Here is a 13,806-nt window from a genome sequence, read left to right as displayed (position 1 = left end):
GATGATTAAAGGCCAGCATCCCGGAGTCGCCTCTTCACTATTGACGTCGAGACGGCTGTTTTGCGGGTACTATTTAATGAAGCTGCCGGTTGAGGACTTGAGGCGTCTGTTAACCGTTAATAATCACCGCGTGCAATACGGTTTGGAAACATCAGAAATTCCACTTTCATATCACTCCAAAATTATTTTAAAAATACAAAAGATGCACTTACTGTGCTCCATTTTAACAGATTCCCATGGAGGTGTTTTGCATTGCACTTCCTGAGTTAATGAAAACTCGGGAGGGAACAAAAAAAAATGTCTCATAGCTGTGTTACACAAAGAACATCAGTGGAAATGTGTGGTAAAAGAGCTAACAGTAAGTGTATCTTTTGTATTCGTAAAGTTATTTTGGGATCATAATTAAGTTTCCAAAACCATATCGCAACCAAAGATAATGTGTCTAAAAAGAGCGTTTTACATTCGACCAGACCACCTCAGCTAATCAAAAGGGAAGTAGAATGAGTCCAATGTAGCATTGGATTCATGAGAAGGGCTAACCTAACCTATGACATGACCCGTCACGTTATGTATTACTGCCCCCCGTTGAAAGAAGTGACATCTCAAAAAAACACACAAACTATACAACCCAAATGGTTCCTAGCCTTCCACGCATGCTTTATGTCCCTAACACCAAAACTAAATAATATAAAAAAATATATATATGTTGATACATTTTAAATAGAGAATCTAATAGAAAAACACAACACTTTAATAACCTTGGTGTGCGCGCGTGTGTATATGTACAGTGAGTGTGTATGTATGTGGTGGTCTTACCAGAGGTGCAGGGTCAAACTGAGAGACCACATGATGGAGGAAGGCGGCCAGGTGAGCGGGCCGAGACTTGAGCAGCTCTATACTCTGGAAACAACAACACTGACCATTGATCTGAGAGACAGGGAGACAGGGTAGAGATCAACAGACAGAGTTGAGTAAGAGAGAGATACCAACCCTGTTGTCTTGTGGTTAAAGTGTTTTCACCCTGAGATTGAGAGGTTTGCGGTTTTTATCCCCAGTCGAATCATACCAAAGACTATAAAAATGGGACCTGATACCGCTCTGCTTGGAATTCAGCATTAAGGTGATGGATTGCGGTAAGGCGCTGTGACAGACTAGCATCCTGTCCGGGGGTGTACTTTTACATCAAGCTGCCTCACGCTACTAGCTTGGCTTTATTTTCCCAGACTTGCTAAGAGAGAGAGAGAGTCATCAAGAGAATGAGACAGACAGGCACAAAATGAGAGATAGAGAGAGATAGACAGCCAGAGAGGGATAGACAGCCAGAGACAGTCAGACAGAGCCAGACAGTCAGAGCCAGACAGACACGACAGCTAGCCAGCAGTCTAGCACTAGTCCACCAGTACCTGTTCCTGCTCGGTGTCAAAGTAGTCGTCCTCTGCTCCGATGATCTGGGGGTTGAGACAGGTCAAGGGGCTGCCCACACTACACTGGAAGTTACAGTTCTGAATCACACATACACAGACATGAGCATGACTTCCTTCTAAATCTAGTTTTGGGAATATAAAAATATACTGTGTGTGTGTGTGTGCATCTGTGTCTCACCAAGTCCGGCGTGTCCTCGGCGTCAGGCGAGGGGCAGGAGTTGAGGCTGTCTCGGGGGGTGGTCTTTGGGTTATGGCAGGGGGTCTCTCTTTGGCACGGACTCTCAGGGAGGGGACTGGGAGACACCTGAAATACAAAGACACACACACCATTCACATAATGTATAACATTTGCAAGTCTCCGAATTTTGAATGGGCATTGTGATAGTGATACCACACGTTCCAGTCAAATTTTCTGATAGAAAAGTATTCAGGGCTCCCGAGTGGCGCAGTGGTCTAAGACACTGCATCTCAGTGCAAGAGATGTCACTGCAGTACCTGGTTCTAATCCAGGTTGCATCACATCCGGATGTGATTGGGAGTCCCATAGGGCGGTGCACAATTGGCCCAACGTCGTCTGAGTTTGGCCGGGGTAGGCCGTCATTGTAAATAAGAATGAGTTCTTAACTGACTTGCCTAGTTAAAAAATGTAGGAAAATAGGAATTGGCACTTCAGTTTACTTCCTAATTTCACCAAATTTAAATGGAATGGACCCCAACCCTGGTTGGCAGGTAGCTTAGCGGTTAGAGCGTTTGCCAAGTAACCAAAATGTTGTTGGTTTGAATACCCAAGCCGACAAGGTGAAAAATCTGTTGATGTGCCCTTGAGCAAGGCAGTTAACCTTAATTTGTTCCAGGGTTGCCTGGCTGACCCTGTATAAAGCATATTTCACGGCACCTATTGGGTGTATGTGACAATAAAACATATGATGATTATTTTATTTATTTATTCATTCCAGTACAATGGTATTGTATTGAGAATGCCAATTCACATGTAGTTGTCATGGAGCGTCTGGTGGTGATAATAACAGACAGACTCACAGTGATATTCGTCCAGGTTCCATTGCTGCCGCTCTCTACCTGCGAGGAGGGGGTCTGCTCTCCATCGGCCGCCCCAACGCCCCCCCCCTCACCGTCCCAGGGGGAGAGGGAGCCATCCTGAAAACACACACACCTACTATAAATGGGTGGTAGGCCAGGCAGTAACTGTGCTGCCCCTTTGAGAGTGTGTCTGTACCTGTGAGATGGAGACAGCAAGAGAGTGTTTGTGTCTATGGGAGAGAAAGTGTGTTTGTATACATATGCACGTACATGTGTGTGAACATATGTACGTGTGTATACGTAGGTGGGTATACCTGAGGTGTGCCTGTGGCCTTTCTGAGCTGGCCACGTAGCATAGGAATGTGTTTCTTGGCCTCCTGAATGTCCTTCAGTAGTTTCGCTGTGGGGTTCCTGCTGTACTCCTCCTTCATAGCCTAGATATAACGTGACATAACACAGGACACGATAGGAGAAGAATTAGGTAGGAAGTGGGGGGGAAGAGAAGAGGAGGTGTATTCTAAGTGTGAGTGAGTGAGTGAGTGAGTGAGTGAGTGAGTGAGTGAGTGAGTGAGTGAGTGAGTGAGTGAGTGAGTGAGTGAGTGAGTGAGTGAGTGAGTGAGTGAGTGAGTGAGTGAGTGAGTGAGTGAGTGAGTGAGTGAGTGAGTGAGTGAGTGAGTGAGTGAGTGAGTGAGTGAGTGAGTGAGTGAGTGAGTGAGTGAGTGAGTGAGTGAGTGAGAGAGAGAGAGAGTCAGAGGGAGAGTGTGTGTGAGTGTACATGCATGTTTGTGTGTCCAGTTCCCACAGTCCTAGTTTTAGTCTATCATAGAAGGAAGTGAAACTAAGGGGAGGGCAAGACGTGGTCAGTGTTTATCAGTGGTTACCCATGGCAACTGTAGTGTATCTGTTTAGTGGTAAGAATTATTGGCTTTTGGGAAATGTAACCACTACTTTCTTAACAAAAACGAAAGGCATTCATAATAAAAAAGACTTACAACAGAAATAGAAAATCTAACATTACACATCAATGGTGAAAATACATATAATACAGAAGCACTGAATATTCTAGAGGCAAAACAAAAGGACTTTGAGGGACTTATTCAGGAAATATTAGCTTTCATTTATATATTTTTTTAAAGAGAATATTTGATGGAGAAGGCCAAAAAAATGCATCAAAGGTTTTACCTAAACCTTCAATATAGAAACGCTACCAAAAATAACTTACAAAAAAATAGTTAAATGATGGAGAAATCCTTATCTCACCAACAGAGATCTTGCATGAGGAAGCAAAATATTTTTAACAAATGTTCTCTTGTATTGCTTATAGAACCAAAAAGTCCCTACCAGATATTATTCATCACGATCAGATGAGATTCTTAAAAGGTATATAAAAGATAAATTGAAGAAAACATTAGACATCCACTAGAAATAATGGAAAACTATGATAATGCAGGGAAACCAGATATAATCTTTATAGCATAATTTCAGAAAACATTTGATACAGTACATGTAGAATATGTTTATAAGTGCCTGGATTTTTTTACATTCTGGAGAATCTCTCATAAAATGGGTAAAAGTCAGGTATAACAAAATAATAAATAATGGTTACTTCTCTGAGAACTTTGAATTGTCAAGAGGTGTAAATCAAGGTTGCCCTCTATCAGCATACTTATTTATTATGGCCATTGAACTGTTAAGTTGAACTATTTAGCATTATGGCTAATGATAACATTAAGGGGCTAAAAGGGCTTAGAAACAAAAGTATCAATCTATGCCAATAATTCAAGTTCTCATGAGTCCTCAATCTTCAAGGGCCTCAATGTGAACATAGATCATTTCTCCAGTTTCTCTTGACTAAAACCCAACTACAATAAGTGTACTATATTACGGATTAGGCCTCTAAAAGATACACACGTTAAATTGTCATGTGTTTGCCTGGTTAAATGGTCAGATGGTTAAGTCGAAAAGATACTAACTTTATCCCGAAAAAGTAGAGCGATCTTGCAACAATAAATGTTGATCAAAAACTTAGCAAAGTTGCCTCTCCACGGTTTCAAGATTCTATCTATCTATTTGCGGGAAGAATACCCAGATGAATTCTCTAGTGATATCGCAGTTTACATATTTGTTCATGGTTCCAGGAGAATCCTGTTTCAAATCATGCGATAGAAAAAACAACTTTATTTGGAATGTCAAACCAGATAAAGATAAATGAGCATATTTATAATGAACATGAGTTAAAACTATTAAAATAAAACATCTCTCTTAAAGCCTTCATTGTATCTAAATCCAAATGGGTTTTCTAGGAAAGCTACTAAGAGAGGCCCATCATATGTTTAAGACTGGGCTCTTTGGCTTTTTGCAGATCAAGGGTAATTTCAGTGTAGGAAAGGATGAAACCGTGTCTGTGCCACCAGTAAGTACAGATAGTAGTATAAATCCCCTCACACGGTCCCCGCAGCCGGAAAACTTTCTCATGGCTTCTGGAGGGAAATGCTGTAGGAATGTTCAACCGTTGTCGCTCATTCAGCTGTCAGGAACTTTCAACCGGTTCTCCTCATTAAGCAGCGAGTCGGAGTCAGAGGCCGAGCCTTCTCTGGCCTCTAACTCCTCCCATTCCAGGGTCTGAGACGCCGCAGCCTCCCACCATTAGCTCTGACAAATTGAAAACCCTAGTCATTGGCGACTCCATTACCCGCAGTATTAGACTTCAAACGAATCATCCAGCAATCATACACTGTTTACCAGGGGGCAGGGCTACCGACGTTAAGGCTAATCTGAAGATGGTGCTGGCTAAAGCTAAAACTGGCGAGTGTAGAGAGTATAGGGATATTGTTATCCACGTCGGCACCAACGATGTTAGGATGAAACAGTCAGAGGTCACCAAGCACAACATAGCTTCAGCGTGTAAATCAGCTAGAAAGATGTGTCGGCATTGAGTAATTGTCTCTGGCCCCCTCCCAGTTAGGGGGAGTGATGAGCTCTACAGCAGTCTCAAAACTCAATCGCTGGTTGAAAACTGTTTTCTGCCCCTCCCAAAAGATAGAATTTGTAGAAAATTGGCCCTCTTTCTGGGACTCACCCACAAACTGGACCAAGCCTGGCCTGTTGAGGAGTGACGGACTCCATCCTAGCTGGAGAGATGCTCTCATCTTATCTACGAACATAGACAGGACTCTAACTCCCCTAGCTCCACAATGAAATAGGGTACAGGCCAGGTAGCAGGCTGTTAGCCAGCCTGACAGTTTAGCGGAGTCTGCCACTAGCACAGTCAGTGTAGTCAGCTCAGCTATCCCCATTGAGACAGTGTCTGTGCCTCGACCTAGGTTGGGCAAAACTAAACATGGTGGTGTTCACTTTAGCAATCTCACTAGAATAAAGACCTCCTCCATTCCTGCCATTATTGAAAGAGATTGTGATACCTCACATCTCAAAATAGGGCTACTTAATGTTAGATCCCTCACTTCCAAGGCAGTTATAGTCGATGAACTAATCACTGATCATAATCTTGATGTGATTGGCCTGACAACCATGGCTTAAGCCTGATGAATTTACTGTGTTAAATGAGGCCTCACCTCCTGGTTACACTAGTGACCATATCCCCCGTGCATCCCGCAAAGGCGGAGGTGTTGCTAACATTTACGATAGCACATTTCAATTTACAAAAAAAACCCAACGTTTTCGTCTTTTGAGCTTCTAGTCATGAAATCTATGCCGCCTACTCAATCACTTTTTATAGCTACTGTTTACAGGCCTCCTGGGCCATATACAGCGTTCCGCACTGAGTTTCCTGAATTCCTATCGGACCTTGTAGTCATAGCAGATAATATTCTAATTTTTGGTGACTTTAATATTCACATTTAAAAGTCTACAGACCCACTCGAAAAGGCTTTCGGAGCCATCATCGACTCAGTGGGTTTTGTCCAACATGTCTCCGAACCTATTCACTGCCACAGTCATACTCTGGACCTAGTTTTGTCCCATGAAATAAATGTTGTGGATCTTAATGTTTTTCCTCATAATCCTGGACTATCGGACCACCATTTCATTACGTTTGCAATCGCAACAAATAATCTGCTCAGACCCCAACCAAGGATCATCAAAAGTCGTGATATAAATTCTCAGACAGCCCAAAGATTCCCTGATGCCCTTCCAGACTCCCTCTGCCTACCCAAGGATGTCAGAAGACAAAAATCTGTTAACCACCTAACTGAGGAACTCAATTTATCCTTGTGAATACCCTAGATGCAGTCGCACCCCTAAAAACTAAAAACATTTGTCATAAGAAACTAGCTCCCTGGTATACAGAAAATACCCGATCTCTGAAGCAAGCTGCCAGAAAATGGCGCCATACCAAACTGGAAGTCTTCTGACTAGCTTGGAAAGACAGTACTGTGTAGTATCAAAGAGCCATCACTGCTGCTCGATCATCCTATTTTTCCAACTTAATTGAGGAAAATAAGAACAATCCCAAATTAATTTTTGATACTGTCCCAAAGCAAACTAAAAAGCAGCATTCCCCAAAAGAGGATAGATTTGACTTCAGCAGTAATACATTCATGAACTTCTTTGAGGAAAAGATCATGATCATTAGAAAGCAAATTACAGACTCCTCTTTAAATCTACGTATTCCTCCAAAGCTCAGTTGTCCTGAGTCTGCACAACTCTGCCAGGACCTAGGATCAAGGGAGACACTCAAGTGTTTTAGTACTATATCTCTTGACACAATGATGAAAATAATCATGGCCTCTAAACCTTCAAGCTACATACTGGACCCTATTCACACTAAACTACTGAAAGAGCTGCTTCCTGTGCTTGGCCCTCCTATGTTGAACATAATAAACGGCTTGGTATCCACGGGATGTGTACCAAACTCACTGAAAGTGGTAGTAATAAAGCTTCTCTTGAAAAAGCCAAACCTTGACCCAGAAAATATAAAAAACTATCGGCCTATATCGAATCTCCCATTCTTCTCAACATTTTTAGAAAAAGCTATTGCACAGCAACTCACTGCCTTCCTGAAGACAATGTATACAAAATGCTTCAGTCTGGTTTTAGACCCCATCATAGCACTGAGACTGCACTTGTGAAGGTGGCAAATTACCTTTTAATGGCGTCAGACCAAGGCTCTACATCTGTCCCAGTGCTCCTAGACCTTAGTGCTGCTTTTGATGCCATCGATCACCACATTCTTGGCCTGGTTTAGATCTTATCTGTCAGAAAGATATCATTTTGTCTCTGTGGATGGTTTGTCCTCTGACAAATCAACTGTACATTTTGGTGTTCCTCAAGGTTCCGTTTTAGGACCACTATTGTTTTCGAAAACATCAAATGTTAACTTTCACTGCTATGCGGACGACACACAGCTGTACATTTTGATGAAACATGGTGAAGCCCCAGAATTGCCCTCCCTGGAACCCTGTGTTTCGGACAAGGAAATGGATGGCTGCAAACGTTCTACTTTTAAACTCGGACAAAACAGAGATGCTTGTTCTAGGTCCCAAGAAACAAAGAGATCTTCTGTTGAATCTGACAATTAATCTTGATGGTTGTACAGTCGTCTCAAATAAAACTGTGAAGGACCTAGGCATTACTCTGGACCCTGATCTCTCTTTTGATGAACATATCAAGACTGTTGCAAGGATAGCTTTTTTCCATCTACGAAACATTGCAAAAATCCGCCATTTTCTGTCAAAAAATTATGCAGAAAAATGTATCCATGCCTCCAATTGACTCAAATGATGTCAATTAGCCTATCAGAAGCTTCTAAAGGCATGATGACATTTTCAGGAATTTTCCAAGCTGTTTAAAGACACAGTCACCTTAGTGTATGTAAACTTCTGACCCACTGGAGTTGTGATACAGTGAATTATAAGTGAAATAATCTGTCTGTAAACAATTGTTGGAAAAATTACTTGTGTCACACACAAAGCAAATGTCCTAACCAACTTGCCAAAACTCTAGTTTGTTAACAAGACATTTGTGGAGTGGTTGCAAAACAAGTTTTAATGACTCCAACCTAAGTGTATGTAAACTTACGACTTCAACTGTATATAACCGTAGAAAACGGTTGCAGGTCGGAGGGCCATCTAACAAGTACAGATCGGAGGGCCATCAAGCGAAACAGACCAATGAAGCACGGATAAACGGCGGGAGTATCTATGACTCTCTGAGGACTGGGTAGGGTAGGGTAGGGGGCCCACATCCTCCGCTTCTCCCTTCCCTCGGCGTGGGGTTCTGGGTCGGGAGGGTGGCTTCGGCTCTCACACGAGCTCCGATCCCCGCATCGCCATGTCGCCTGGGTTGCGCCCGACCGGCTCCATCCCCCCTTTCCCCGTTAGGCACGGCTGCATGGCGCACCCCCAATATCAAGGTGCACATGGGCCTATTTATATAATGAATATGAATTCACATGGCAGAAATGATTAAATATTAACGCATTAGACCTCTCACTAAAGGAGTCAGTCATACAAAAGTTATACTTAAATCCAAACTGGTTGGTGATTATAAGAGTACATGGCCATGAAGGCTAGATCATCAAGCTGTTCAAAACATTCATAGATGACCAGCAGGGTCAAATAATATAAACAGTGGTTATAGATGGTGCAACCGGTCAGCACCTTAGGAGAAAATGTCAGTTGGCTTTTCATAGCCGAGCATTCAGAGGTCAAGACAGCAAGTGTATGTGCGAGAGAGAGTAACGTGTGGAATATAGGGTGGAATATAGCAATAATAATGTCAGTTTAATATGCAGTGCAATAGGATTTGAAGCAATAGCCTACCTGCGTGTGGTCAACTATTTCAGCACCTTTTCACACTGCTCTGAGACAAGCATGGCAACTGGTCTTGATAAATCAATGAGATTTTATTTTCACTGAATCTCTGTTTGGGTATTGGTTAGACTACAATTAGGGTGTGGACATGTTATTATTTTACTCTTAGTACTGTAGCCTACTCCCGACCGGTCAGGTTTAACAGCGCCAGATTTTCTGAGGGTTTCATTTTTCTTGTAATAGAAACACCATAATATTTATCAAATTAATTAAGCTAAATTTTTTAAAATCAATCTCATATACTATCTTCTTACAAAAAAGGTTTTAAATTCTCTTGTACAGCCAATATTAAAGACTGTCAAATGCTTCTCAAAGATTCCCTCTGGTGGTCAAACTATCACTAACTAGCATTAATGGAAACAATGGCTGACACTTAAATAACGTGCCATATAATTCTGCGGCAGCCCGCAAGGTGTGCTGCAGTATGGCACAACTTTTACAGGAGGAACCATTGTACAGAGCACAAACATAGGTACAAGGTGAGCATTTAATAATTGAAGTGTTTTCATTTACAAGTATTGACCTTGGCCGAATCGATGTAGGTACATAGGTAAGTGCATAGACAATGTCATCCCCACAGTGACTATACAAACGTATCCAAACCAAAAACAATGGATTACAGGCAGTATCCACGCTGGGCTAAAGGCTAGAGCTACCGCTTACAAGAAACGGGACACGGACGCTTACAAGAAAGCCTGCTATGACCTCCAACGACGCATCAAACACGCAAAAGGAATATTTAGGAGGAAGGTGGAATCCTATTACACCAGCTCCGACGCTAAAATTGATTCAAATGTTATTTGTCACATGCGCCGAATACAACCGTGAAATGCTTACTTACAAGCCCTTAACCAACAATGCAATTTTGAAACAATGCAATTTTAAAACCTCTACAGGATCAGTGTCCCCCCTGCGGGACGGTTGAGCTGACATGCACTAATGTGATTAGCATGACGTTGTAAGTAACAAGAAGACATGTCTTATATGGACAGAAAGCTTAAATTCTTGTTACTAACTGCACTGTCCAACTTACAGTAGCTATTACAGTGGAAAAATACCATACCATTGTTTGAGGAGAGTGCACAACAACAAAAAACTTTGATACATTTACCTCTGAAAGTAAATAATATACTTATATTCAGTAATCTTGCTCTGATTTGTCATCCTGAGGGTCCCAGAGATAAAATGTAGCATAGTGTTGTTTGATAAAATACATTTTTATATTCAAATGTAGGACCTTGGATCTACCGTTTGAACCTCTGCTGTGTCTGCCCCCCCCATATAGATGTATGAAGGTTAGTGTCTTTTCTGTAGGGAAGCTAATTAAACATAATTTATTACATTCCTGGGATTGTGTAAACTTACAAAAATGATATGGTAATACAAAATGTATGTTCTCTATAATTGAAAATGTATCAATTTACCAATTTGGCACATTTGGGCAGACTTAATACAACATTTTGAACTGTAATGCAATGGTTCATTGGATCAGTCTAAAACTTTGCACATATACTACTGCCATCTAGTTTCCAAAATCAAAATTGCACCTAGAGTCCTAAGTCATACTTTTTTTGAAAACTCATGTTTTTTTTGTGTTATCTTTTACCAGATCTAATGTGTTATATTCTACTACATTAATTTCGCATTTCTACAAACTGTTTCCTTTAAAATGGTATCAAGAATATGCATATTGCTTCAGGTCCTGAGCTACAGACAGTTAGATTTGGGTATGTCATTTTAGGTGAAAATTGAAAAAAAGGGTCCGATTCTTTTAGGAAAAGACTTACTAAATAAACAAATGTAAAAAAATGTAAGTAACAAAATAACAATAAAGAGGCTATATACAGAGGGTACCGGCACCGAGTCAATGTGCAGGAGTAAAGGTTAGTCGAGGTAATTGAGGTAATGTGTACATGTAGGTAAGGGTAAAGTGACTATGCATAGATAATAAACAGTGAGTAGCAGCAGTATAAAAAAGGGGGGTGTTAATAGAAATAGCCCGGGTAGCCATTTGATTAGCTGTTCAGCAGCCTTATAGCTTGGGGGTAGAAACTGTTAAGAAGCCTTTTTGACCTACACTTAGACCTCCGGTACCGCTTGCTGTGCAGTAGCAGAGAGAGCAGTTTATGACTAGGGTGGCTGGAGTCTAGGCAATTTTTAGGGCCTTCCTCTGACACTGCCTGATATAGAGGTCCTGGATGGCAGGAAGCTTGGCCCCAGTGATGTACTGGGCTGTACGCACTACTCCCTGTAGCACCTTGGCCGAGCAGTTGGGTCAAGTGCCATTGTTGATTAAGTGTTTTATAAAATTATTTGAGGTGAGGAGGAGGATTGTTTAAGATACTATTTCAGGAGAACAGAATACGAGTTGGCCTACTGTATGTTATCTGGCTATGCGCCATGCCATAGGCTTGTTCATTTATCAGACAAGATACGCTTATACAGTACATTCGGGAAAAGTATTCAGACCCCCTTCACTTTTTCATCTCAAGGATGATCAATGGATACAGGATGCACCGGAGCTCAATTTCGAGTCTCATAGCAAAGGGTCTGGATAGTTAGGTAAATAAGGTATTTCTGGTTTTTATAATACATTTGTAAAAAGGTTAAAAAAAGCAAAAGTTTTTGCTTTGTCATTATGGGGTATTGTTTGTAGATTGATGAGGGGAAAAAAACGATTTAATACATTTTAGAATAAGTGTAACGGCTTTCTTGTGGTGAAGGAGAGTCGGACCAAAATGCAGCGTTGTGATGATTCATGTTATTTTAATAAAGGAAAACCTATACATGAAAAAACTACCAAAATAATGAAAATGTGAAAACCGAAACAGTCCTATCTGGTGCAAACACAGAGACCGGAACAATCACCCACAAACACACAGTGAAACCCAGGCTACCTAAATATGGTTCCCAATCAGAGACAATGACTAACACCTGCCTCTGATTGAGAACCATATCAGGCCAGACATAGAAATAGACAAACTAGACATGAAACATAGAATGCCCACTCAGCTCACACCCTGACCAACCAAAACATAGAAATATACAAAGTAAACTATGGTCAGGGTGTGACAGTACCCAAGGTGCGGACTCCGGACGCAAAACCTGAACCTATAGGGGAGGGTCTGGGTGGGCATCTGTCCGCGGTGGCGGCTCTGGTGCTGGACGTGGCCCCCACTTCACCGTAGTCTTCCCCCACCTTGTCCGCTTCCGTGACCTCCTAGCCACGGCAACCCTACTTAATAACACGGGACAGAGGGGCAGCTCGGGACAGAGGGGCAGCTCGGGATAGAGGGGCTCTTCAGACTCCGGCAGCACAGGAGAGGAGGAAGGCTCTGGCAGATCCTGGCTGACTGGCGGATCTGGAAGAGTCTGGCAGACTGGCGGATCTGGAAGAGTCTGGCAGACTGGCGGATCTGGAAGAGTCTGGCAGACTTTCGGATCTGGAAGAGTCTGGCAGACTTTCGGATCTGGAAGAGTCTGGCAGACTTTCGGATCTGGAAGAGTCTGGCAGACTTTCGGATCTGGAAGAGTCTGGCAGACTGGCGGATCTGGAAGAGTCTGGCAGACTGGCGGATCTGGAAGAGTCTGGCAGACTGGCGGATCTGGAAGAGTCTGGCAGACTGGCGGATCTGGAAGAGTCTGGCAGACTGGCGGATCTGGAAGAGTCTGGCAGACTGGCGGATCTGGAAGAGTCTGGCAGACTGGCGGATCTGGAAGAGTCTGGCTGACTGGTGGATCTGGAAGAGTCTGGCGGATCTGGAAGAGTCTGGCTGACTGGGGGATCTGGAAGAGTCTGGCTGACTGGTGGATCCTGGCAGACTGACGGCTCTGGCTGCTCCATGCTGACTGGCGGCCCTAGCTGCTCCATGCTGACTGGCGGCTCTGGCTGCTCCATGCAGACTGGCGTCTCTGGCGGCTTCTTGCAGACTGACAGCTCTGGCTGCTCCATGCAGACTGGCAGCTCCTTGCAGACTGGCAGCTCCTTGCAGACTGGCAGCTCCGGCTGTTCCATGCAGACTGGCAGCTCCGGCTGTTCCATGCAGACTGGCAGCTCTGGCTGCTCCATGCAGACTGGCAGCTCTGGCTGCTCCATGTAGACTGGCAGCACCGGCTGCTCCATGCAGACTGGCAGCTCCGGCTGTTCCATGCAGACTGGCAGCTCTGGCTGCTCCATGCAGACTGGCAGCTCTGGCTGCTCCATGTAGGCTGGCAGCTCTGGCTGCGCTAAACAGGCAGGAGACTCCGGCCACGCTGTAGAGGCGGAAGGCTCTGGCAGTGCTAAACAGGCGGGAGACTCCAGCAGCGCAGGAGAGGAGGAAGGCTCTGGTAGCGCTGAACAGGCGGGAGACTCCGGCAGCGCAGGAGAGGAGGAAGGCTCTGGCAGCGCTGGAGAGGCGAGGCGCACTGTAGCCCTGATGCGTGGTGCTGGCACTGGACCGAGAACACGCACAGGAAGCCTGGTGCGGGGAGCTGCTACCGGAGGGCTGGGGTGTGGAGGTGGTACTGGATAG

The 13,806-nt window shown here is 43.6% G+C and overlaps 1 protein-coding gene across 7 annotated transcripts in view; it reads right to left on the bottom strand.

Moving 5' to 3' along the window:
- Positions 1–13,806, bottom strand: part of LOC112258060 (rho guanine nucleotide exchange factor 12-like) — a 149,215-nt gene that overhangs the window by 48,466 nt on the left and 86,943 nt on the right. For 6 of the 7 annotated variants that reach the window (XM_042326969.1, XM_024432139.2, XM_024432138.2 and 3 more), the window contains 5 exons: positions 2,777–2,896; positions 2,463–2,579; positions 1,603–1,728; positions 1,404–1,502; positions 817–927 (listed from right to left, as the gene is read on the bottom strand). In XM_042326969.1, the coding sequence (XP_042182903.1) occupies positions 817–927; positions 1,404–1,502; positions 1,603–1,728; positions 2,463–2,579; positions 2,777–2,896 (573 nt within the window). The remainder of the gene's footprint in view (positions 1–816; positions 928–1,403; positions 1,503–1,602; positions 1,729–2,462; positions 2,580–2,776; positions 2,897–13,806) is intronic. The other variant, XM_024432140.2, reaches the window with a different exon arrangement.

Source organism: Oncorhynchus tshawytscha, linkage group LG09 (genome assembly GCF_018296145.1).
Source record: "Oncorhynchus tshawytscha isolate Ot180627B linkage group LG09, Otsh_v2.0, whole genome shotgun sequence".
Taxonomy (NCBI): Eukaryota; Metazoa; Chordata; class Actinopteri; order Salmoniformes; family Salmonidae; genus Oncorhynchus; species Oncorhynchus tshawytscha.
The sequence above is the reverse complement of the archived record's forward strand: the minus strand, read 5'-3'. Positions and strand labels throughout refer to the sequence as shown.